The sequence below is a fragment of the Callorhinus ursinus genome, unplaced genomic scaffold (genome assembly GCF_003265705.2).
Source record: "Callorhinus ursinus isolate GAN/ISIS: 27379988/994484 unplaced genomic scaffold, GSC_fseal_2.0 scaffold12, whole genome shotgun sequence".
Lineage (NCBI taxonomy): Eukaryota > Metazoa > Chordata > Mammalia > Carnivora > Otariidae > Callorhinus > Callorhinus ursinus.
The window spans coordinates 31,890,468-31,915,036 of NW_027397074.1; the positions used below are offsets into that span (position 1 = coordinate 31,890,468).

The following is a 24,569-nucleotide window of genomic DNA, read 5'->3' on the forward strand; positions in this document are numbered from 1 at the left end:
GAGCATATAGAAATTGGAAAACATCGGTAAATCATTTTTTAGTCAATTTCCAAAATTATCAAGTATAAAAATGCAGATAAGAATTCAGCCATTTTGAACGAAATGGGACAAGAGGGTGAATTGTGCTCTCAGCTGCTCGGAACAGTTTTTGAATATGAGGAGCACATTTTGATGGCAGAAATTTCTGCCCCCCGCCAGCGAGAGCTATTGTAATTTTTGTTATTGACTAAGAACATACACATGTTCTTATGGCTTTGCATCTTTATTGCAAACACCCGGCAGCACCCTCACAACCTCACCCAGAACACTTCAGCCCACAAGTGAGGAAGATTCTAGAAAACCTGTGAAGTTGGCCTTTTCAGATAATATACATAAACACTTGTTTATTAATGTTCCTGACTTATCTGTACCCCATAAATGTATGTTATTATTCACTATCATCAACGTATCTATTACTTATTATTTCAAATTCTTCTTCTCTCTGCCTCTCCTTCATAGTCTTACTCCATCCATTCCTTTACTCCTGTATGCCACACCTCCTCTCTGCATAAGTATCCCAGCTGCTTCAATTTTTCGTCTTCCATTCTTGCATGCCATCAGTTGTTGTCCTCTTTCTAAAGCTTCTTTCATTCTCTTCTTCCAGGCACCATGTTATTCCCCCACTCTCTTCAATCTTCTACGTTCTCTACATGTTATTTTTTTCTCTACTCATCATCTTCCCAACCTTTTGGTGCCTCAGACTTTTTAGGTACCCCCTTTTCTCTCTTTAACACCTTGACCCAGGTGTTATTCATATTTATAGTTGAAACTCATTTCATGAAACAGATATATTCCTGAAAATCCATGTTAAAAATAAAATTCTTTATAGATAAAATCTTACTGTTTATGTGTAAAGAAACTTAATATTTAAAAATGGCCTACTATAAATTGAATTGCCATGGCCTATCTTTTGTATAAATATACACATTTGAAAAAGTTGGCTTAAAGTCCTGATACCTTCTCTCTAACAACCTCTAATTCCAACTCCACAATGTATCTATGCCTCCCAACTACCAGTCCTTTTCCTATGTTATGCTAACAAACAGAAAATATAAGAAACAACAATAACAAACTCTCACTTTTCCCCCTTACTTCTGTTTGTCCTTCTCCTCAGTTGCAGTATCACCAATTTCCTTTCACCCAAATTGTCTTATCTTTTGCTTTACTTCTGTTACACCTGGAATGTTTCAGTTTTAGTTTTGCATCTAACACCCTAGTTCCTTTTTTTCTAGATTTTATACTTGATTTAATTTAGCTTTTTGCCTTTTCCTTTTTCTCATGCCAAAAGGTAGTCTCAAGTAGACTTACTTGCAAACACAAAAGACATACCTACATCGATTTCGATGCTGAACAGGATGTATAATCTGTTCTTATTAATAATCAGTATCTTGTTTAACACAAATGCCAAATCAAGTCATATTATCAATATGAATACTTACACTCAGCATATTTCTGAAGTTGGGAAAATTCTGAGGGACTAAGGTGAGCCCACTTCTCCTGGTTTGTCATGGTGGTAGTGAGAAGTCTCTTACATACCAGGTGAGGAATTCTTTATTCAGGTGTTTGGCAGAATTCTATGCTTCAAGATTTCCACATGGCATGTTTCATTATAAAATATCTCAAGCTTTCAAAATATGAAATCTGTCAACATGAAGCCACTGTGGATGCGAGTATGTAGTTTCAATAATCTATTAAAGACCTGCAGAAAAAGAAACATAAAAATAAAAAGATCAGCATTATTGCACAAAGAAAAAGTTGACAAACTATACAATGCTAAGAATTTTTAATTTCTAACAATATTAGTTCTTCCAATCCATGAGCATGGAACATTTTTCCATTTGTGTCTTCCTCAATTGCTTTCATGAGTGTTCTATAATTTTCTGAGTACAGATCCTTTGCCTCTTTGGTTAGGTTTATTCCTAGGTATTTTATGATTTTTGCTGCAATTAGATATGGGATTGATGCCTTAATTTCTCTTTCTTCTCTCTCATTGTTAGTGTATAGAAATGCAGCTGATTTCTGTGCATTGATTTTATATCCTGCCACTTTGCTGAATTCCTGTTTGAGTTCTAGCAAGTTTTGTGTGGAGTCTTTTGGGTTTTCCACATAGAGTATCATGTCATCTGCGAAGAGTGAGAGTTTGACATCTTCTTTGTCAATTCAGATGCTTTTCATTTCTTTTTGTTGTCTGATTGCTGGGGCTAGGACTTCTAGTACTATGTTGAACAGTAGTGGTGTTAGTGGACATCCCTGTCATGTTCCTGGCCTTAGGGGAAAAGCTCTCAGTTTTTCCCCACTGAGAATGATATTTGCTTTTCATATATGGCTTTTAAAATATTGAGGTATGTTCCCTCTATCCCTACACTGTGAAGAGTTTTAATCAAGAAAGGACACTATACTTTGTCAAATGCTTTTTCTCATCCTATTGAAAGGATCATATGGTTCTTCTCTCTCCTTTTATTAATGTGTTCTATCACATTGATTGATTTGCGGATGTTGAACCACCCTTGCAGCCAGGAATAAATCCCACTTGGTCAGGCTGAATAATCCTTTTAATGTACTGTTGGATCCCATTGGCTAGTATCTTGGTGAAAATTTGCACCCATGTTCACCAGGGATATGGGTCTGTAATTCTCCTTTTTGCTGATTTTGGGATCAAGGTAATGCTGGCCTTATGGAAAGAGTTTGGAAGTTTTCCTTCCATTTCAGAACAAATATTGTTAAAATGTCTGTGCTACCTAGAGTAATCTATACATTCAATGCAATCCCTATTAAAATAGCATCAGTGTTTTCCCTGGAGCTGGAACAAATAATCCTAAAATTTGTGTGGAACAAGAAGAGACCCCAAATAGCCAAAGGAACACTGAAATTGAAAACCAAAGTTGGTGGTATCATAATTCCAGACCTCAAGCTATATTACAAAGCTGTAATCATCAAGATGTGTGGTACTGGCACAAAAACAGACACATAGATCAGTGGGAAAGAATACAGAGCCCAGAAATGGACCTTCAACTCTATGGTCGACTAATCTTTGACAAAGCAGGAAAGAATATCCAATGGAAAAAAGACAGTCTCTTCAACAAATGGTGTTGGGAAAATTGGACAGCCATGTGCAGAAGAATGAAACTGGACCATTTCCTTACACCATCCGCAAAAATAGACCCAAAACGGATGAAAGACCTAAATGTGAGACAAGAATCCATCAGCATCCTAGAGAACACAGGTAGCTACCTCTTTGACCTCAGCCAGAGCAACTTCTTCCTAGACACATCGCCAAAGACAAGGGAAGCAAGGGCAAAAATGAACTATTGAAACTTCCATCAGGATAAAAAGCTTTTGCACAGCAAAGGAAACAGTCGACAAAACCAAAGACAAAACCAAAAGACAACCGACAGAATGGGAGAAGATATTTGCAAATGACATATCAGATAAAGGGCTAGTATCCAAAATCTATAAAGATCTTATCAAACTCAACACCCAAAAAACAAATAATCCAATCAAGAAACGGGCAGAACACAGGAAAGACATTTCTCCAGACAAGACATACAAACACCCAATAGACATATAAAAAAATGCTTAACATCACTCGGCATCAGGGAAATACAAATCAAAACCACAATCAGATACCACCTCACACCAGTCAGAATGGCTAAAATTAACAAGTCAGGAAACGACAGATGTTGGCAAAGATGTGGAGAAAGGGGAACCCTCCTACACTGTTGGTGGGAATGCAAGCTGGTGCAGCCACTCTGGACAATAGTATAGAGGTTCCCCAAAAAGTTGAAAATAGAGCTACTATGACCCAGCAATTGCACTAGTAGGTATTGACCCCAAAGATACAAATGTAGTGATCTGAAGGGGCACCTGCACCCCAATATTTATAGTAGCAATGTCCATAATTGCCAAACTGTGGAAAGAGCCCTGATGTCCATCAACAGATGAATGGATAAAGAAGAGGTGGCATGTATGTATGTGTATATATATATATATATATATATATATATATATATATAAAATGGAATATACTCAGCCATCAAAAAAAATGAAATCTTGCCATTTGCAATGATGTGGATGGAACTAGAGGGTATTATACTAAGTGAAATAAGTCAATCAGAGAAAGACAATTACTATATGATCTTACTCATATGTGAAATTTAAGAAATAAAACAGAGGATCATAGGGGAAGGGAGGGAAAAATAAAAGAAGACAAAATCAGAGAGGGTAATAAACCATAAGAGACTCTTAATCATAGGAAACAAACCAAGGGTTGCTGGAGTGGGGGTGGGGGTGGGGAGATGGGCTAACTGGGTGATGGACATTAAGGAGGGCATGTGATGTAATAAGCACTGGGTATTATACAAGACTGATGAATCACTGAACTCTACTTTGGAAACTAATAATACACTATACATTAGTTAATTGAATTTAAATAAAAAATAAAAAGAATTTTTAATTTCTAAATAATGCATTCCAAAGTTATTTTAGTTTGTGTAATACTCAATTTTTAATGGTTCATGCACTCTTTAATGGCATTTTTATATATATTTCCTAATGTCAGATCACAGAAATAAATGACTAAAATACTAAAAGAAGAAAATTTTATAAAGCCTATTTCATAAAAGTAGATTTTTCTTTGCTGTTCAATTTTATAAGTTCCACATTTTCAGAGCAAACAAGGGTGTCATTTTTATCAATCTGAACTTATTAATCTTGTAATATCTAAACAATTACTATGTAAAAATCTAGACCAAATCATCAAAGGAGCTAAGCAAGCTCTATAGCTCCCTGCACATACAATCGGCTAGCATAGTAGATTTCCAGCAACGGTTTGGAATGGCCTTCAGTAGTAGCGCATATATTTGAAATCAGGCAAATGAATTCTGGGAGTCATATAAATTGAGGATTTTTTTCTAGCAATAAAATGAAGAGAATAATTTTAATTTTACAATTTGTAAAAATCCCAATAAAATTTACCAAATTAAAGCAATTCCAAATGTCTGACAGACTTGCATAATGATAGTAGAAAAACTACTATGAATCATGCTTAAAAATAAATCTCTGGGTTGTCATGGACCTACATTCACTGCTACATCTATAAAGGCAAACAAAATGAAAAACCATCTGGTCTCAACTTTTTATTAGAGAGAGTAATCAATTGCTAAAACCAGACTGGCATTGTGATCATTATAGAAAATGAAATATTTAGCAACAATGACTTAAGTTTATGAAATTGTATGACTGGAAAGCTTATTTATGCAGATGTCATTATCTCAAGCCAAGTACCTATATTTGGCATTAGTGCATAACCTTTCTTCAGCATCTGTTTTTTGGTCTTCAATATCAACCCCAGGACCTCACTGTCACATCGTGTCATCTTTATCTTTAAAAAAGATTCTTGTTGGTCTCATCCGTTCAGAGTCCCTGCACTCAGTTTTACAAAATGACAGTTCACTTTTAATTGGAAAAAATGAAGATACTGATGTGTTAACAGAGGCCAAATTGCTAGGTCTCTTTTTCCTCCCAGGGAATGCTCTTAAATCACAACCATGACTTTGTGGAAATAACGCAAACCAAAAGGAATGGGAACATGTGATGGACATTTCTGTTTTCCACCCAGTGTCTTCCAGCTGATTTCATCCTTCTCATTGATTTCATCTTAATTATTTGCTTCCCCCGGTTACATGCAGTTTTGATGAGACTATAAAACAAGGTGTCTTATTCTTTCCTATCCAAACAGAGAGAGATGATTCAGTACCATTTGGCACATGAGAGTGTCTCATGGGGCTTTAAATGTTGGATGGAGTTATTCAAGGACGGGATGAAAATAGTTGTACCTAAATGATTACAGAAATAATTGGATGCCTGTCGATGCCTGAGCCCGACTATCCAGCTATCTTGTCACTTCTAGAAGCAAATAACATTCTTTCAATTAAGAGTTAAGTGGGCCAGAATCAATTTCTGTTGCCTACAACCCCCAAATCTTAACCAATCATAATGGAAGTTCATTTATTCATTCAGAATACATTGATTTATCCCGTGTGTGTGCCAGAAAGCATTCTAGACACTAGAAATACAACAAAGATCAAAAGATACCAAAAAAATGAAAATAATGCTAATTACAACAATGTGTCAGCTTTACTGAGAGCTTACTGAGAGTATGCATGGCACTCTCCTCACAGTATTTGTGTGTTAGATTATTCCATCTTCACAAAATAACTTTGTGAGGAGCCAATAGTCTCTGATTTCAAAAAATAAAGAAACTGACACCGGATGATTAGAATCTGGTAAAACACGACAGACACTGCTAGAAACCTAAACAATCTCCACTCTCCCTTGCTTCCTTGGTAACAGAACTCTAATCTTATTGAATGAAAATATATCCATCTAAAGAACTACATTCTTGGGCAGCTGGGTGGCTCAGTCAGTTAAGTTCGGCCTTCGGCTCAGGTTAGAATCCCAGGGTCTTGGGACTGAGCCCCACATAGGGCTCCCTGCCCAGTAGGGAGCCTGCTTCTCCATCTCCTGCTCCCCGTTTATGCAGGCGCATTCCTGTGCGCTCTCTCTCATCCTGTCAAATAAATAAAAAATCTTAAAAAAAAAAAAAAAAGGAAGAACTACATTCCTCGGGTTATTTCCATAATGGAGTGATCAATGAGATGTTAATAGATGTTGGGTAAGGTATATAGAAAGGTTCTATTTGGCAAGTGCTCTTTTAACCTTTTTTTTTCTCTTCCTGAAACTTCCTACCTGGAATGTTAACATTTTGGCTACAAATGCAGCAGTTTTTTATACTTTTGAGATAACTTTTAGAATGGAAGGCATGTGCTAAGAATAGCAGAATCCCATAAAGTAGACCAGGTAAGCAAACAGCTAACTGCAGAAAAATTTGGCCCACCACCTACTTTTGTGAATAAAGTTTTATTGGAACCAGCAAAAGGCCATTTTTTGAAGGAATTTCAATGCTAAATAAAGTCTGGGGAATTATTCTGAAGGCAGTCATAAACAACGGATGAACAACAAAAAAGACCAGAAATCTGATCATTTTGGAAAAATATCAATATGGAAAAATGCCAATGTCTTTATTTTGTTTCTTTATCTCACTTGTATTGTTGCAGTTGCTTCTTAACTGGCCCCCTGAGCTCCCTCCTTTCCTTAATGTGCCCTATTTCTTGAGTCCATGGATAGTCATGAACTAAGGTGATTCCAGAGTCCTGTCTTATAAATTATCAATAAAAAGTTAATTAATATATGAGAATAATAATAAATTAGTTAATTAAATATAGCTTTCTACCTTGCTACTTGCTCTGAAATTTATTAAAATTCCTGGATTACTTAAGTAACTCCAATTTAAAATTCAAATTGAAAATGATGGGTTAACTGACATCTTTCAGATCTCTACATGAATCCTATCTTCACAGTAAAGTGATACCTGGTCATTCAATTTAAAATTGCACATTCATACACACCATCCCTCCATCATGCTTTTATTTGTTTTGCATATCTTATCAAATATTTAACTTATACTATTTAATACTTGTTTCCTCATGCTACAAATTAGGGGTAGCATGAATGGTTTTGAGCCCTGATAGAAGTCCAGAAAAAGGACAAAGGAAGTAAAAATACTTATTGCATTTCCCCTCGATTTTCATCCAGATGTATGTGAGGGACCTAGGGCATTCCTCCAGATGTATGTGTAGGGGCCTAGGGCAGGCCACCTCAAGATGGGCCACTTTGGCATAAAGATTATTCTGAGATGAAGTCAATAGAGACTCTACAGGATCAAGAGAAATTTTTGCTCCTCAGATAACTACATAGAAGAATCTGGACTGGGGTTCTTTCCCAGAATAAGGGTTATTAGCAGAGATAAATTTTGTCTGAGTGACCCATCTTTATGGCTGGACAAACATCTAATTACCCAACATCTGCTCTTATTCTTATCACCCTGTGAATTGCATCCCTTTCCACTTAAATCCCAAAGCCCTATACCCTTCTCCTTAGTTCAGTATGATATATACACCTCATTTTGCCTGTCTTTGGAATTTCACTATCTGTGTAGGTTCTCTGTACATATGCTTTTAAATTTGATTTTCTCCTGTTAATCTGTCTCATGTCAATTGGATTCTTAGTCCAGCTAAAAGGACCTTGGAGGGAACAGGACATTCTTTCTCCCCAACATGTGTATTAGATTTTATGTCACCACATCCTCTCCTGTGCTCTAAGACTAAGTCCCATGAGGGCGGGGATTATTGTCTTTTCATTGCTATTTTCCTAGAGTTTAAAAGAATGCTTGGTATATAGTAGATGGTAAATAAATAATTCTAGTATGAATTCACTTTTATGCTTTTTTTTTTTTTTTGTAAAGGAAAACCTGAGTAGGGGCACCTAGGTGACTCAGTCGCTTAAGCATCTACCTTCGGCTCAGGTCATAATTTTGGGGTCCTGGAGTCAAGCCCCATGTGGGGCTTCCTGCTCAGCAGGGAGCCTACATCTCCTTCTCTCTGCCCCTCTCCCCCGCTATCTCTTGCTCTCTCTCTCTCAAATAAATAAAATCTTAAAAAAAGAAAAGAAAAGAAAGGAAAACCTGGGTAGTAGAGATGGAAAGAGGCCCTCAACTTGAGAAAGAGAAAATGGTGCAGAAAGGAGTTAGGAACAGCAGTCATTACATGTTTCCTTCTTCCTAGGGGCCACCTATTTTGTTCAACTCAACAGACATAAACAAAAGAAGTTGTAGTTAGAGGTACAAAACTTCAGCTGTTAAAAAAAAAAAGACTTAAGGGGCATCCGACTCTTGGTTTTGGCCCAGGTCATGATATCAGGGTTGTGAGATTGAGCCCTTTGTCTGAGCTCTGAGCTCAGCAGGGAGTCTACCTGAGATTTTCTCTCTCTCTGCCCCTGCCCCTGCTCTTCTGTCTTTTTCTCTCTCTCAAATAAATCTTAAAAAAAACCTTTATTTTACATAGTTTTTGAATATTTTCTTTTTGTTTTTTTGTTAAACATAACTCCATATATTTTTTTAATTTTTATTGTTATGTTAATCACCATACATTACATCATTAGTTTTTGATGTAGTGTTCCATGATTCATTGTTTGTGCATAACACCCAGTGCTCCACGCTAACTCCATATTTTTTTTAAATGATTTTATTTATTTATTTGCCAGAGAGAGAGAGAGCACAAGCAGGGGGAGCGGGAGGCAGAGGGAGAAGCAGGTTCCTTGCTGAGCAAGGAGACCGTCGTGGGACTTGATCCTAGGACTCTGCGATCATGACCTGAGCCAAAGGCAGACGCTTAACTGACTGAATAACCCAGGCATCCCAACTAACTCCATAAAAATGATCAACACTTCCAAGCGATGCTTTCATTAATATCTTAACCAATTATAGTAACACATGAGCATCAGGACTATCTTAAAATTATTTTTCTATATCTGACAAAAACATTACATAGCTTTCTTTTATTTAGTATGAGCTTGTAAACACAAGCCATAGCTTTTTATATCAAGAAGAGCTTCTCTGAATTAATCTAACACAATTTGCATTTTTATTAGAGGTATTTAAAGGGTAATGGAAGCCCTAAAGGACCCAAAGTAAATTTTCTTTGGTTCTTGGATTTGGTTTATTCCAACACTAATACACTCTGAATAAAACTTCCTTCTAATCCTTCTAGTGGAAGCCTTTGGTTTTATAATCCTGGTAGTGCCAACTCTCATGATGTGATGTGACATGTAGTCAAGTAAGAACAAATAAGGGTGGGGTGCAAATGGAGTTTTCCAATTCAAATATTTTTAACTAGTTGAACATACCACAACTCTGTGTAAAGAGAAAAGTTGCATGTATACATGCAACTTTTAAATCGAGAGGCACAGCTAGTCTTCATGCCTCAGAAGGAGATGGGAATGATAGCGACACTTTCTTATCATCTCTGCCTCTTTATAAACGTGTGGAAAGAGAATGACAATAGAGATTCCCTATGGTACATTCAAAGATTTCCTGTTCCCAAGCAAGGGGTTTCTTCAGGGGCATAAAATGAAAGCCAGGAAGGATCCACTTTGCTGGCTGCTGGAAAGCAATCTAATGCTGGCATTCTCACCTAGTCAATGAATGTGCCGTTTTGCTTAGTTGTTGGCATGAAATAACTATGTTGGAGGAATTGGAGAAGGCTCTTTGGCCTATTGTACCTGGACTAAAACACATTCTCCACAATTAGGGAAGGAAATCAATCTCCTATGAAGAAGTTACAGGCAGTATCTAGATGAATGAGTCTGATGGACTGGATTCATTATTTGTTAATCACATTAAGCATAGATTTTTAAATAATCATTAAAAGTCAACACATCGTGACTCCAATCATTGAAAAAAGTTAATACACATTAAGGCACACTGAAAACTATATGTATACAAATGTAAGGTATTATGATGAGTGAAAATATTTACTGGGTCTGAAGGATCATAAACCCTAAATTATTAGGTAACCAATAGAGAAATCATAGGAAAAAGGATGGGGGCCAAAATATCAATTAGAATTTCTGAAAGAAAATTAGGATGAAACTAAATGTAATATTAATGCTATCTTGTAATTTATAATTCTTTGTTCATTTATTCATGAAAAGAACATGCTAGGCACTATGCCAGGTGCTGGGGATATAGTTACAAGCAAAACAGATATAATATCTGAGTTATTGGATCTTGTTTGGGGGAAAGATCTACATTAAACAAACCAAGTACACAAATAAATCAAAGGCAACGGAATTCTGTGAAAGAGTACAACAGTGTCCTAATTTACAGATTCAAAGAGCAACTCATAGACAAAGTTTCATTTAAATTGAATGATTAAAGTTGAGTAACAGTTAAAAATTTGAGTGAGAGGAAAAACATTAGCAGAAACCTAGAAGTGAGAATTTAAAAAAAAAAGTAGATCTTCTAAGAAAGCAAATGTGATTGGAGCCTGGTGAGCAAGAGGGAATGGGGCACAAGGTTAGATTGGAAAAAACAGATAAGAACTACATCATGCAGATTCTTAAAGGCCATAATTGAAGATTGATCATAACTGGCTTATGAAGCCATTGACATATTCTGAGCAGGAGATAAACATGATCCACTTATATTTTAAGAAGTCCATTCTAATCAATGGATGGGAAGGTGACAAGAATGGAAATGGAAGGACCAATTAGGAGGCTGTTGCAGTACTACATAGAGCTGGCAGTGGTTTCCACTATGAAATGGCAGTAAAGATGAAGTAAAAGGCCAAACTCAATATATATTTTAGAAGCAGGATTTTACAATGAATGGGATATATTTTGTGTAGAATGAGGGGATCAAGAATGACTCCTATAGTTTTGGCTTGAGCACAGCATACAGAGAAGGTGTAGTATAAAGAATTACTATTTACTGGAATAGTATCAGGTGTGAAGAGAAGAGGCAGATTAGTATTTTGTTTGGGGATGTGTTAAATTTGCAGAAGGGTTATCTAAATGGACAGAACTAGTAGCTAGTGAGATAAGCCTAGGGTTAATAAAAGAGAGACAGAGGTCAGATGTTGAGAGTTGTCAGGAATAGATAGTATTTTTTATGATACAGGCATTCATATGTTTGCCTGATGTAGCAGCCATAAAGCTATGCCTCTAAGCTCTGATTGTAGAAAGAACATGCTTTCAGCTGCAAAGACTGTATATAGTAGCTGACAGCCTCTACTCTTAGAGCTTTCAGAATACATTCAGCTTTTGAACCACGGTCACAGTCTTCACAGGCAGAGGTCAAAGACTAAAGATGATGGATGTACTAGGACCATGCCGATTTTGTCCAATGGAGGACTCCTGTAATGTTCCATATCTGCTTCAGAACGACCCATTGGACTGGCTGAGATTTTGTTAGACCTGCATTATGATGTAAAGCTCTTCCTGATGAAATCAGCATCCCCCACACCTACTTTCTTTTCTCAGGTATCAAATCTGCATCATTGTTTGAAGGCTGTCTCTGCCCAATACTGCTTTTTCTCCCTTTATCTTTCACAGGAAAAATTTCCTGGTAAGCCTCTGTATCTCTAACTGCATTTTAGTGTTTGTTTCCTTATGAAGGACCCCATGTGTCAGGATTCCTAGTAGGAAACAGATAGTACATTTAAAATCGGTAAGTAGGAGCTTAATAAAAGGATTATTGAGAAAGTGTGGACAAGGATCAGGGAGTTATTAAAGGCTGGTCCAGTATACTGGTCTAGCAAAAGTTGGGAACTTATTGATCCTAAGCCTGAAAGCACTGGGGATGTTGCAGGTAAGAAACCTCAGAGTAGCTATATATACAGGGTCACCTGATAGGAGCCATGGTCTTAGGTAGCAGGATTCACCCATTTTCAAAGGACTTCGCTGGGGAGGAGTTGGGGGGAAAATGACTTCCCTAACCCTGTACTCTTCCAACTCTCCAATCTTTTCTAGTGCCTCACATTAACCAAGCCCAATCATAAGTCAGAGGGCAAAGACAACCAGTGATTTCATCTGTATGAAACAGCCTTAGGAGGCACCAAACAAAATGGAAGAGGGTAAAAGGGGAATCTGAAGGGGCAAATATGAAATATTAAGCACATGTGGGGAATGAGTATGGTGTGAAAAAGAGGGCCCAGGACAAAGCTCCAAAGAGTTCCCATATTTAGAGATTAGAAATAGAAAAAGACCCCCCAAAATATAGTATGATGTCAGAAAGACAACAAAAGAAGAAGAAAAGAATCCTTCAAGGAAAGGGTAGAGGGCACTTATCAAAAGTTGCTGGGCAGTTAAATGAGATGAGGAATGAAACATCCCATGGCAACATGATGGTCACTGGGGACCTTAGCAAAACAATTTCCCTGAGGCTAGGCAAGTCAAGTTGGAACGGGTTGCAGAGTAGAACTGAATTTGGGAGGGCTGTGAATACCATCAACTCTCAGAGAACTGTGATTGTGAGGAGGAGTGGAAAGCTAAAAGTAGCTATCCAAAAAGAATGTGGAATCAAGGAATTTTGCTTGCTTTTTTTGTTTGTTTGTTTGTTTGTAGGAATCACTGGAACAAATTTTAAAATTGAAGAGAAAGGTTTATAGTGAGAATGGTTCAAGTTTAGGAGAGTGGAAGTGATCAGTATTTCAAAATCCTTATAAGGCCTTTAAAAGCCCTTGTTAGCAAGAGAGATAAGTTCCAGAAAATATGTGAGGGCCAAAATTAATCTTAACAATGAGAACAGATGCAAGTAGTTTTGTAGATTTGGTGCTTAGAAAATGGAAGATTTCTGGCTGATAACTTCTCTTTTCTCAATGATATATAAACCTTAGTAATTAGCAGATGGTTTAGTTAGGCAATGATGGGGGAAGGGAGAAATAAGAGTGGGAAGGTAAGAAAAAAATAAATACAAATGTAGGGCACCTGACTGGCTCAGGCGGTAGAGCATGCGACTCTTAATCTCAGGGTTGTAAGTTTGAGCCCCACATTAAGTATAAAGATTACTTAAAGATAAAATCTTACCAAAAAGAAGAATAAATAAATACAAATGTCAGTAAAGCGAGCTCACTGAAAGCATGTAGTAAGAACAGCAGACAGAGTTAAAAGCCAATGGGATATTGCTATTCATAAATTTGAACTAAAACAGCCTGTTTTTATATTATTAATTTATAGGCTAAAGCATCTAAAGGACAATTAATCATAGTCTTAACCTACCACTTTTGAATCAGATAGATCTGTATTCTCATTCAAATTCTGAGCTGTCTTCCCTATGTACAGTGAACCATTTAACTTGAGTTTCAGTTCCTTTCTCATGAAAAGTCGCTAATACCACCCACTTCCCAGAGGTATTAGCAGTTAATGAAATAACATGTGCATAATACATAAGAAATAAAAGCTTCTCAATAAAAATTATTCTTTCCTTGCTTTTGTAAGTAAGGATTTAAGATATATTTGTAGTATAGAATGTGAACATACATGCAGTATGCATTTAGGGGAAATAGACTGGAAGTCTACAAACCTTTCAGAAGACTATGTGGGTGGTTTAATATAAGATTCATAATTGTGTATTTTTGGACTCTGCTGACACATAAAAATCTAAAAGAAAGAATTCAAGGGAAATCTTTGGTGATACAAAACAGGGAAATATATCAAGCTTTGTATTGTCTGTATTTTGCAGTCATGATTTCAAAGTTGGATTATCATTTTATTTTTTTCTTTTTAAGAAAATTACTTGAATTGAATTTTCAATTCTGTCTTTTTAGACCTGGTTTTAAGGAGAATACCCTTTAGAATAGAGACTGGAGGGTTAGGTAAAAATGGTGATCGTGTACAGAGGCAGAACCTCTCTCAATATGAAATACTAAATGCAAAGTGCTCAGCTAAGATTCTACTTTCCAGCCATGACCACAACTATATTGCTTCATCTCACATGCCATTGTGGAACCCTGTTGCACCCCTTCTGATGTGGGAAACAAAGGCAGAAGAAACATTATTAAATTTCCTTACTACTTGCAGTCCATTGACAAGTCCTTGAGGCAGGCAGAGTGACCTTCCTCTAGGGACTCAACTGCCTGGATATTGACACTTTGCTAAGGGCAAAAGGCAATCTTAACCCAACCCCCAGGATCCTGTAAGTCTACTTTAACATATAAAAATTCCTTTGGAAACTTCCTTTATCTCTTACCACCCACCCCAGGATACAAGTTGGCAATCATCCCCGCGTATATGACCCACCGATATACATCTGAAGGGTCTCATTGAATAAGAGACAGGTGGGGCTAGGTAGGGAGAAATAGGTATCAGAAATAGGGAGCAGGCTCAGAGAAATCCCAGAAATGCTGAGGTGTGAGGAAACCAGAAATAAGGGAACAAACCAGACCACCCTGCCCTGGGTGTCAGAGGTGGGGTCTTTTTATGGCAGTCACACTGTGACCACGAAGAATGACCAGACCCCAAAGAAGAAGTAAGCCATTAAAGATGTTATCACCAGTCCTTACTCAAACCAAGACATCACAAGAATGATAAGGCCACAAGCTCCCTGGTCAGTCCAAAATAAAGATGAAGACCCACGTTGGCAACCCTGTAGGGGTCCCTCTCACTCCAGAGAGTTTTTCTGTATCATTGCTTAATAAAACTCTATCACTTTACTCACTCTCCTTTGTCCACAAGATTCATTCTTCAACTCTGTGAGACAAGAACCTTGCTCTCCCCCTTCACTTCAACAAATGCCTATTTTTCCTCCTCTTGTACTTGTGAGTACCTTTGTGGCTACCTTTTAACCAAGAGATTACAGCAGAAGTAATGCCGTATGACTTATGTAGCTAGATCATAAAAATATCACACAATTCAGTTTTGCTTTCTTTCTTAAGACACTTGCTCTTGGAAGCTAACCAACATATTCTAAGAAAGTCCCAACTGGCCCATGTGAAGAGACCCCTTGGAGACTTCATGTATATGTGCACCAGCCAACAGCCCAGCTGAAGTGTCAGTCAACAACAAGCATCAACCCCCAAATATGTGAGTGAAGGTGCCTTCACATTCTAGCCCAAGCTGTCAAATAGCCCCTTCTCCAAGCTAGAAGTCTTTCTAGATGAGGCATCAAATAGAGACCAACAGAGACAACCCAACCCAGTATGCCCATTCTAAAGGCTGACTCCTGAATCCACGAGCCCAATAAAATGTTTGTGTTACAGCACTGAGTATTTTGTGGTTTGTTATACAAGAGTAAAAAGAACAAGTAACTTAGGGCAATATTTGCCACGAATAAAAAGGACCAAAAATATTATTTTACTGTTATTACTATTACATTTTTACATATGCTGAATGAGTTGTGTGTGTGTGCATGTAACTCTTAATTTGCCCTTCCTACATTACATGGTCTGGTCCATATTGCTATGAATTTTCCATCTCCCTCTGAAGTGAGGAATAAAGTCTTTGGGAGGTGAGTATAAATATTTAACATAGGTTTTCTTCTAACTTTGGACTTTACAGTGATGGATTGATGAAAGATTGAGAGTCACGGAATAAAAAATAAGAACCCAGTGGAATACTTTTAGAAAAAGATAAAGATCTTGGTGCCAGAAAGAGAAAAGATCCATTTTGTGGGCCATTGTTTTGTTATGTTTTATCAGGGAACAAGGCCTGTTTGTGTTTTTTACAAAGATTTTCTAAATACAAACATAATCCCACATGAGAAAGAGAAAATGTGAAAGGATAAAAGGTAACCCCCAGATATGGAATACTGATTAAAGAAAAATGCCATTGAGTGTTTCTGTTTATTTTTCCAATCTATTTGACCTGGGACTTTTTCAACAGAAATGTATTTCCTAGAATGGTAATATTTACAAGTTGATAAATTTATCATTACTGTTTCTCATGCCCAACTCAAAAAAGCAGAAATTCCCTAAAATAATTCTCTAGCTCTTTGCCAAAGAGCCTCTGATAAAATACATTCAGACTTTGTATTAAGAATGCATGTGTTTACAATTTTTTTCTTTTAATTAAAAAAATAATAAATTCAGTCTCAGGCACTTCCTGGAATTTGATGATTGCTGGTAAGGAACTAATATCTTTCAAACCTTTAATCCCTAGAAAATAATCGACTCTAATGCTGTTATTCAACTTCAAGTTAGAGTACGCAACTGCCTAAGGAAAATCATTATTGCAGTACGCTGGGGACCTTTTTACCAAATGAAATTTGATGTCTACTCTGAGAAACAAGCACCGCTTGAAGTAAATCCACAGTATAAAACCAGAGAGCTGTATTCAATTTACAGACACAGAAAGAGATGTCAGCAAAAGGAAAATATATATCTTGGTCATAGAGTTTTGCTTTCTTCTTAAAAAACCCACTATCTTCAACTTTCCATGTACATCATGGTTCACCAAAGACACCACAGAAAAACAATGTCATTTCCTCATTTGATTTCTTTGTTGTTGTTGTTGTTGTTGCTAACATGGAAATATAAAATGATACTGTTCCCTGCATGAGAAAATATGAAACTTTTCTGTTTTAAAATTATCAAGAGCTCTAGGGCATTTGGGTGCCTCAGTCAGTTAAGTGTCTGACTCTTGATTTTAGCTCAGGTCATGATCTCAGGGTTGTGAGACTGAGCCCTGCGTTGGGTTCTGTGCTGGGCGTGGAGCCTGATTAAGATTCTCTCTCTGACCCTTCTCTCCTCTTAAAAAAAAAAAAATTACCAAGGATTCAGGATTAGTGATATTTTAACCATAAACTGTAGAAACTTTTAGAAGTGAGCTTGAGAAACTTTTGGAATATAACTGTTCTTCTCCAAAACTTATGTAAAAAATGGTGATTATTTGAAATTTCACATGACATTCGACAAGCAAATATACACTGTGTCCATCCCTCTGGTCATTGTATTACTGAAAACCTTTATCACATCTCCCCTCACTCATTAACAGGATGCCCTCTTTATTCCATTATCAGCACTACAATCAAAGTACTCTTTCTAAAAGTCCATCTGCATAAGTGACTCCCACATTTGGCATCCTGTAATAGTTCTTTATTGCCTATAACATCTAAGCATAGTTAAACATATAATAATTCATCATAAACTCTAAACTAGTTAAATGCATGACATTTTGTTACAGTAACTTTATTTTATTTTTTAAAATATTTTATTTATTTAGTTGTCATAGAGAGAGAGAGAAGTGCACAAGCAGGGTGAGTGGCAGGCAGAGGGAGAAGCCGACTTCCCGCTGAGCAAGGAGCCCAGTGTGGGACTCAGTCCCAGGACCCTGGGATCATAACCTGAGCCAAAGGCAGACGCTTGACCAACTGAGCCACCCAGGCGTCCCTACAGTAACTTTAGAATTGTCTATGCACTTAAACTTTGAACATTATTTAACCTCTTTATATTCTATTCACCTTTTGGAAGAAATGACAACACAAACGATCTTAGGAGGACTAAATCAGTTGTTTAAGGCACCATGTTTATTATAACCCTTGATTGAACTGAAAAAAATAATCTCTTTTTTTACAAATTAAGTTTTATTCTTATCCCATAGAAGATTATCCATAGAATTACAAAAGAACAAATTAACTAATGAAATTAGTCTACTGTGTTTGTTACTTGACCTATAGAAACAACAACATTTAAAAGTTTTTATAACCAAATTAGGATAAAAAAGGAATCAAATTCTCAATTGGAATAATTGCTGGGTAGCAGCATAATGGAGTGTAATGCATTCAAGAGAGCCTGCAGGACATCCTTAAAGAAAAAAACAAGACAAAACAGAAATGTTGACAAATTAAGCAATATTACAAAGGTTTTAATGTAGGTTTCTAAAAAAAGGTACTGAAATTAAATTACTCTTCTTAAGAAGAATTCAAGGTGTGAAACAAGGCTGTAATATTTTAAATCAGGTCTACATCAGAAAAGATTGGTGAGAGCAGCAGCTGTTTGGAGATCAGCAAAGAAATAGCACGCCTCGGCCTCTCATGGTTAGAATGGCCTAAATTTAGCAGCTCTTGGAAATCCAGGGAGAGCCTCAATCACCCTGTGAGATCTACTTTGAATTAACAAATTCTTTCTTCAAGGTTCTTTCAGAGACAGGATATATATCCCTTCCACTTAGGTGTACAGTTTTAATCTGAAGATATTTGTTATAAATATGTGTCTATGACACGCCAGAAAGGGATTAAGAATTGAAAATTTGATTATGCAAACCCGCATTTCCATTGACCAACAGATACAGTTGACTCCCAACACAAATAAACACACACATGCACACATGCATACACACACACAAACATCCACACAAAAACACATATGGACACATTTCGTCCAAGACCAACTGAGCATTTTGCCTTCCTCCGTCATAAATGATTAAGCTCTTTAAAATCTCAGATATTTACCAAAAGATTTTTTTGAATGCAATGTTTTCTGAAAGCTCAGTTTCTTTCCATACTTAAATTGTTGTCTTTATTTTTGTTTCTAAATATTGATACCCTATTTGATGTTGATTAGATGACATTTTTATATAACTCCCCTTCTATTCTTTTGAAGAGCAGTTCCTGTGTACTCTAAAATATATTTTTTTAACCTGAGAATAAGGCATAAACAATAAAAACAAACTTTAATGTATAATATGTAGAAGATAACATATAAAAATATTGTTTTATAGTATAGTAATGGTATTCAGTGTCAATATGGTAGGTAGAAGCTAGATGTGGGCAGTGGAAGGAACGTCCTTGACACAGAGTCCCAGGTCCTTGAGGGGTGAATGATAGAGACACTAGATGGAGGCAAGGACAGTGATAGATCAGTTACACATTAGAAGCTCAGGGGCAAAACATCCTGGCCTTGTGGCTTCCAGGACTTCGGGGCTAACAGACCAAGAGCCACAGGTGCAGAGCACACATTCTCCTCTTCTACCTCTGCCCCAGGGTCATCCCTAGACTCATTATAATACATTTGCATTGGGGTTAACCCCCCCCCAAGGAGAAAGGCTGCCATGCTGATTCTGGTACAAACCTTGTGGGGTCAAAAATTCCCAGTCCCAACCTGTGGGAGCAATCCCCTTCCATTAGAATCCACCCCACTGTATGTCACAGCTATTCCCAGCCCAGAAAGACCCAACAAATATGCAATCCCAAAACAACCTAGGGGCTCACTCTCCCACTTTGAGAGAATACTTTCCACTTTAATAAACTGCTTTGTGCTTGTACTTTCCTTCTGGCTGTCTTTATTCCAGCAGGGATCCTCATGTAAATCTTTTCATGGGGAACCTACGAACCAAGACCTCCATTCACACAACACGGACTCTCCCATCCATAACAAATATACTAATTTAAGAAATATATGTATTAGTAATTAACATCTTGCTCAACCTGTAGTGTGCACTTGAATCTCTGAAGCACACATTTTTACCCATTTTAATGATAAAAATAATGCCTCAATAAAATATAAAATCTGATAGCATTCAAGATACTTTTTATTTGGGAACGCGTAAGTAAACAACTTTCAATTTATAAAATCATCCTTATTACCCACCTGAGGTTTATTTCCATGAGTTGAAAAATCCCATATTAAAATTTGAAAACTGTCTCAGTTGAACATAACATAAAGATCCCAACCTATCCTTTGAAAAAAAATATATTCCTATTGAAGTGAAAATATAAAAGTATACAGTTACAACTGATCTTCTTCTGATTGGTAAGCATATATTTTTTTGACTCATACGTACACACACTTTTTAGAGTCTAGATGTTAACACTATTTATTTCTATGCTTCCTTTATTCTTTTACTCCATGTGCAATATATATATATGTATTATGAACACTGCATAGTACCACGTTATGTTTTGAAACTTTATATAATTTGTATCATACCGCCTATCTTTTTTTCTGCAACTTCCATTTTTCACTCAATTTTTTTCAGATGTATACATATTAGCATATGTGGCTCTGAATCATTCATTGTCACTGCTATGGAGTAAAAGTTTTCATTGTATGAATACCCCAAATTTATTCAACTAGTCTTTCATTCATGGAACTTGGGTTTTATATATAATTTCTCATTATTAAAAATAATGCAATTGACATTTTTGCATGTTTGTTGGGCACATAACTATACATAGAATTGCTGGATTTTAGATACTCTTTGCTCTATGCTACCAAATTCTTCTTCATAATGTAGTTATTTTAGTCAGTTTCTTAAGCTTTTGCCCATAAGATGAATGTGGAAGACACACTCTTTGGGTGAAGCCCAATGAGTCACAATCTTAGGTAATCCTTTCCCCCTGAATGTGGGTGAGACCAGTGACTTGCTTTTAACCAGGAGAACATGGCAATGGTCACTCCTTTGATTAGATTACATTATATGGCAAACGTACAGGCATTTTGCAGATAATGAAAGTTCCTAATTAGCTGACTTTAAGTCTATCAAAGTAAGATCACCCTGGTAGACTTGATCTAGTCAGAGGAGCAAACTCTTTAAAAGTGGGTGTGTGGGAGGGGGAATGGGTAAAATAGGTGATGGGGATTAAGGAGTGCTTTTGTAGCAATGAATACCTGGTGATGTATGGAAGTGCCGAATCACTGGATTATATACCTGAAACTAATATAACACTGTATGTCAACTTTTGGGAATTAAAATTTTATAAAAAGTGGGTCTAGATGTCAGAGACTTGAAGCAGCAAAATGTCTCTTCCATCCTGCCTTTCCACATTCCCAGATTTGAAGAAGCAAGCTTCCATGAATTCTACAGTCTCAGGGAAATAAACCCTGCCAAAGTACCTCCTTCCCTAGTCAAGCCTTCAGACAGGAACACAGCTAGCTCTGCAGACATCTTCATTTCAGCTTTGTGAGACCTTGAGCAGAGAATCAGGCTAAGCCACACCCAGATTCCTTACCTACAGAGAATAAGATACAATAAATGAATGTTGTTGGGTTTTTTTTTTTAAGATTTTATTTATTTATTTGACAGAGAGAGAGAGAGAGAGCACAAGCAGGGGGAGCAGCAGGCAGAGGGAGAGGGAGAAGCAGGCTCTCCGCAGAGTGGGGAGCCTGATGCAGAGCTTGATCCCAGGATTCTGGGATCATGACCTGAACCTAAGGCAGATGCTTAATGGTCTGAGCTGCCCAGGTGCCGCAATGAATGTTGTTTAAAACTACAAAATCTGTGGTGATTTGTTAAGGAGGTGTAGAAAACTAATACAGTGGTTTTAAGATGCTACCTTATTTTTGTTTTAACTTACATATTTTAGATTCTAGGACAAAGAGCACTTTTTCACATATACCTTGGCCATTCAAGATATCCTTTTCAGTGCATTGCCCATTGATATCCTTTTTCCATGTATTTATGGGGTTATTTTCCTTTTTCTCTTTCATATACAAATTAATGGCTTTAAGCATATTTCAGTTGTTGATGGTATCTTTGTTGTCAGAATTTAAAATTTTACCTTGTTTAAACATACTAATTTTTATAACTTACTGTACACTTTTAAATACTACTTGAAATTCTAAGTATCTCAAGAGAAGAAAGTCTAGAAAATATAAACATCCAAAGTAAATGAATCTTCTACTACATGGATAATGTTTTACTTGACCTGTAACCTATCAGAATTAATACTCAAGGGATACTAGTTCTCAGCTATTAGTAAGATTCAGTCACCTATAACAGTATTTTTCAATGTAATGCAAACAAATATTCAAGACTAAGGTGAGGAATGAGTATGTGAATATTGGCCAAAACTGACCTACAACACTTTAAAAACATACCCAGAAACCATGTGTTAGCATTTATCATTTGTTTCCAATTGTCTCAATAAGATGCTGCTTCACTGGAAATAACCAGTATTTCAGTATGGTTATGTTCTTGGGTCTAATTGCCACTGCCAGATTGCCCACAGCAGATCTCTGTGTTCAAAAATGACTACAATTAAAAGGACTTTGAAGACCAGCAGTAATATAATGCCAAAGAATCAGCATGATTATACTCTTCTCATATTCATTTTAGGATATGAATGTATTTTCTTCTGAGAAAAATAAAAACAGAATATATGTAGAGATATCCAGAGGAATATAAATAAAAACAATGGAAGATGCATGTAAGAGAGGACAATAAACTCTACATTAAATTCAGATCCTGCTCTGTGAAACACAAATAAGATTTAAGGGAGGTGGCAGCTTTGCAGGAAATATAATTACTTGGCCTGCAAGATGTGTATTATCATTATGTAGCAGAGCACCATGAGGGATATTAAGTTCTCATGGTGTCAGGTGGCAACAGATCAAGGAGTCAGGGGAAGAGAAAGAACCACTAGAATAGCAGAAAGCCAAGTGATAGGAGTAGGAAACTCAATTAATTGACCAAGAGATAGAGACAATTGTGTTTTTTATCAAGCAAGGCACTTGATAAAAACTAGCCAGAGTAGAATAAGGCACAGATATTCAAATCAAACAGTCATCAAGTGACAAGTACATGTCACTGTCTAGTTTTGGGGGAAAATAAACATGATTAGCCTGGGGACTTAGAGCTCAGTGATCTCAGACTATTTGGAACAATGGACTGAAATACATCCACCTTTCTGTGAGGCAGCTTGGTGAATAACAGAGGGCTTCAGACGCACAGAGGTGCAAGTGTGATTCTAACTGGGAAGATGAGGGAAAGCTACAAAGAGGTGTAAAGTCAAGTTAGACCTTGAGTTATGTGTTCACTGGGAGAGAGAAAACATGAGAGATGGCATTCCAGGCAGCAGAAACACTGATCAGCAATCAGGAAACGAGCCAGGCAGAGAGTACAGGTTGTGGGTGGATGTCAAGAACAGAAACCATAATCTGTGCACAAAGGGTTGTACTTGGAGGAGGGATCTGAATATCAAGGAAAGAAAGTAAGGGGAAGCCCAGGCAGAGTCGAGTAGAGTCTCATTATTAGTCTTGGTACTGAGTTGTGATTCCTCAGTCATATATGAAAATATAACATATTGTCATTACTTCCTTAAATATATATTTATTCAGAATCAGGAACAGACTGTTTAAGGAAGAAGGAAAGAAGATAGGAAAGCTTAACTTCAAAAGGTGAGCCAAGAGAGCTAAAGTACATGGCACCATTTCTTTTAATCTTCATAATATATAAGAGTAGATAACAAGGTGACCAGTAGGGAAGAATGGTAGGAAAGACATATTTTCAGGGTTTTTTTTTCATTATTGTTTTAAGAGTTTACGAATTTCCTATCCATTCTCCTCCTACCAAACAACTGAAGATTACTGTCATATTTTTTTGAAGCAACATTTACTTTAGATCATTAATTACACAGTTGTTTAATAAATATTTCCCTTTCTCCCCTCACCTCCTTTACTGACTAAATGTAAACACTGGGAATGAATAAATGTACCTCTTACAACAGTTGTGTTAGATCCAAGGATGCCAACTACCTTATAATGTCACTTACAGTAAACTAAGAGCAACTGATTAGACACATCATGTAGCCAAAGTTGTAACAAAGCCCTAGTAGCAAAAACTTAGGTGATTTTTTTTTTAAGGTTTTATTTCTTTATTTAAGAGAGAGTGAGGGAGAGACAGAGCAAGGGAGTGAGAGAGCAAGAGAGAGTGAGCATGAGCAGGGGAGGGGGCAGACGGAGAGGGAGAAGTAGACTCCCCACTGAGCAGGGAGCCTGACTCGGGGCTCAATACCAGGACCCTGGGATCATGACCTGAGCCGAAGGCAGATGACTGAGCCACCCAGGCGCCCCTTAAGTGATTTAAATAAGCAGTCATATAACCAGAAAATTACACCAAGAAATAAGAAATAACTTGATAACATCTATTTACTTAGTTTCTCTGTCACAAACAAAATGACAAGAAACAATATCATTAGCTACAGAAATAATGGAAAAATCAGCTCTACATTTCATACTTAAAATGATATATTTTAACAATAATGTGCCAGGTGTTTTCTTTGTTAAACACCTTCTTTTTTTTTTTTTTTAGATTTTATTTATTTATTTGAGAGAGAGACAGAGATAGTGAGAGAGAGCACAAGTGGGGAGGAGAGGGAGAAGCAGGCTCCCCGCAGAGCAAGGAGCCCGAAGCAGGACTCG

The 24,569-nt window shown here is 36.9% G+C and overlaps 1 protein-coding gene across 9 annotated transcripts in view; it reads right to left on the reverse strand.

The window, feature by feature from the left end:
- DGKB (diacylglycerol kinase beta) overlaps positions 1 to 24,569 on the reverse strand; it is a 710,493-nt gene that overhangs the window by 642,282 nt on the left and 43,642 nt on the right. For 8 of the 9 annotated variants that reach the window (XM_025873283.2, XM_025873279.2, XM_025873282.2 and 5 more), the window contains exon 2: positions 1,479 to 1,738. In XM_025873283.2, the coding sequence (XP_025729068.1) occupies positions 1,479 to 1,548 (70 nt within the window). In that variant the 5' untranslated portion in view covers positions 1,549 to 1,738. Of the gene's footprint in view, positions 1 to 1,478; positions 1,739 to 21,263; positions 21,378 to 24,569 lie in introns of those variants that run through there. The other variant, XM_073898899.1, reaches the window with a different exon arrangement.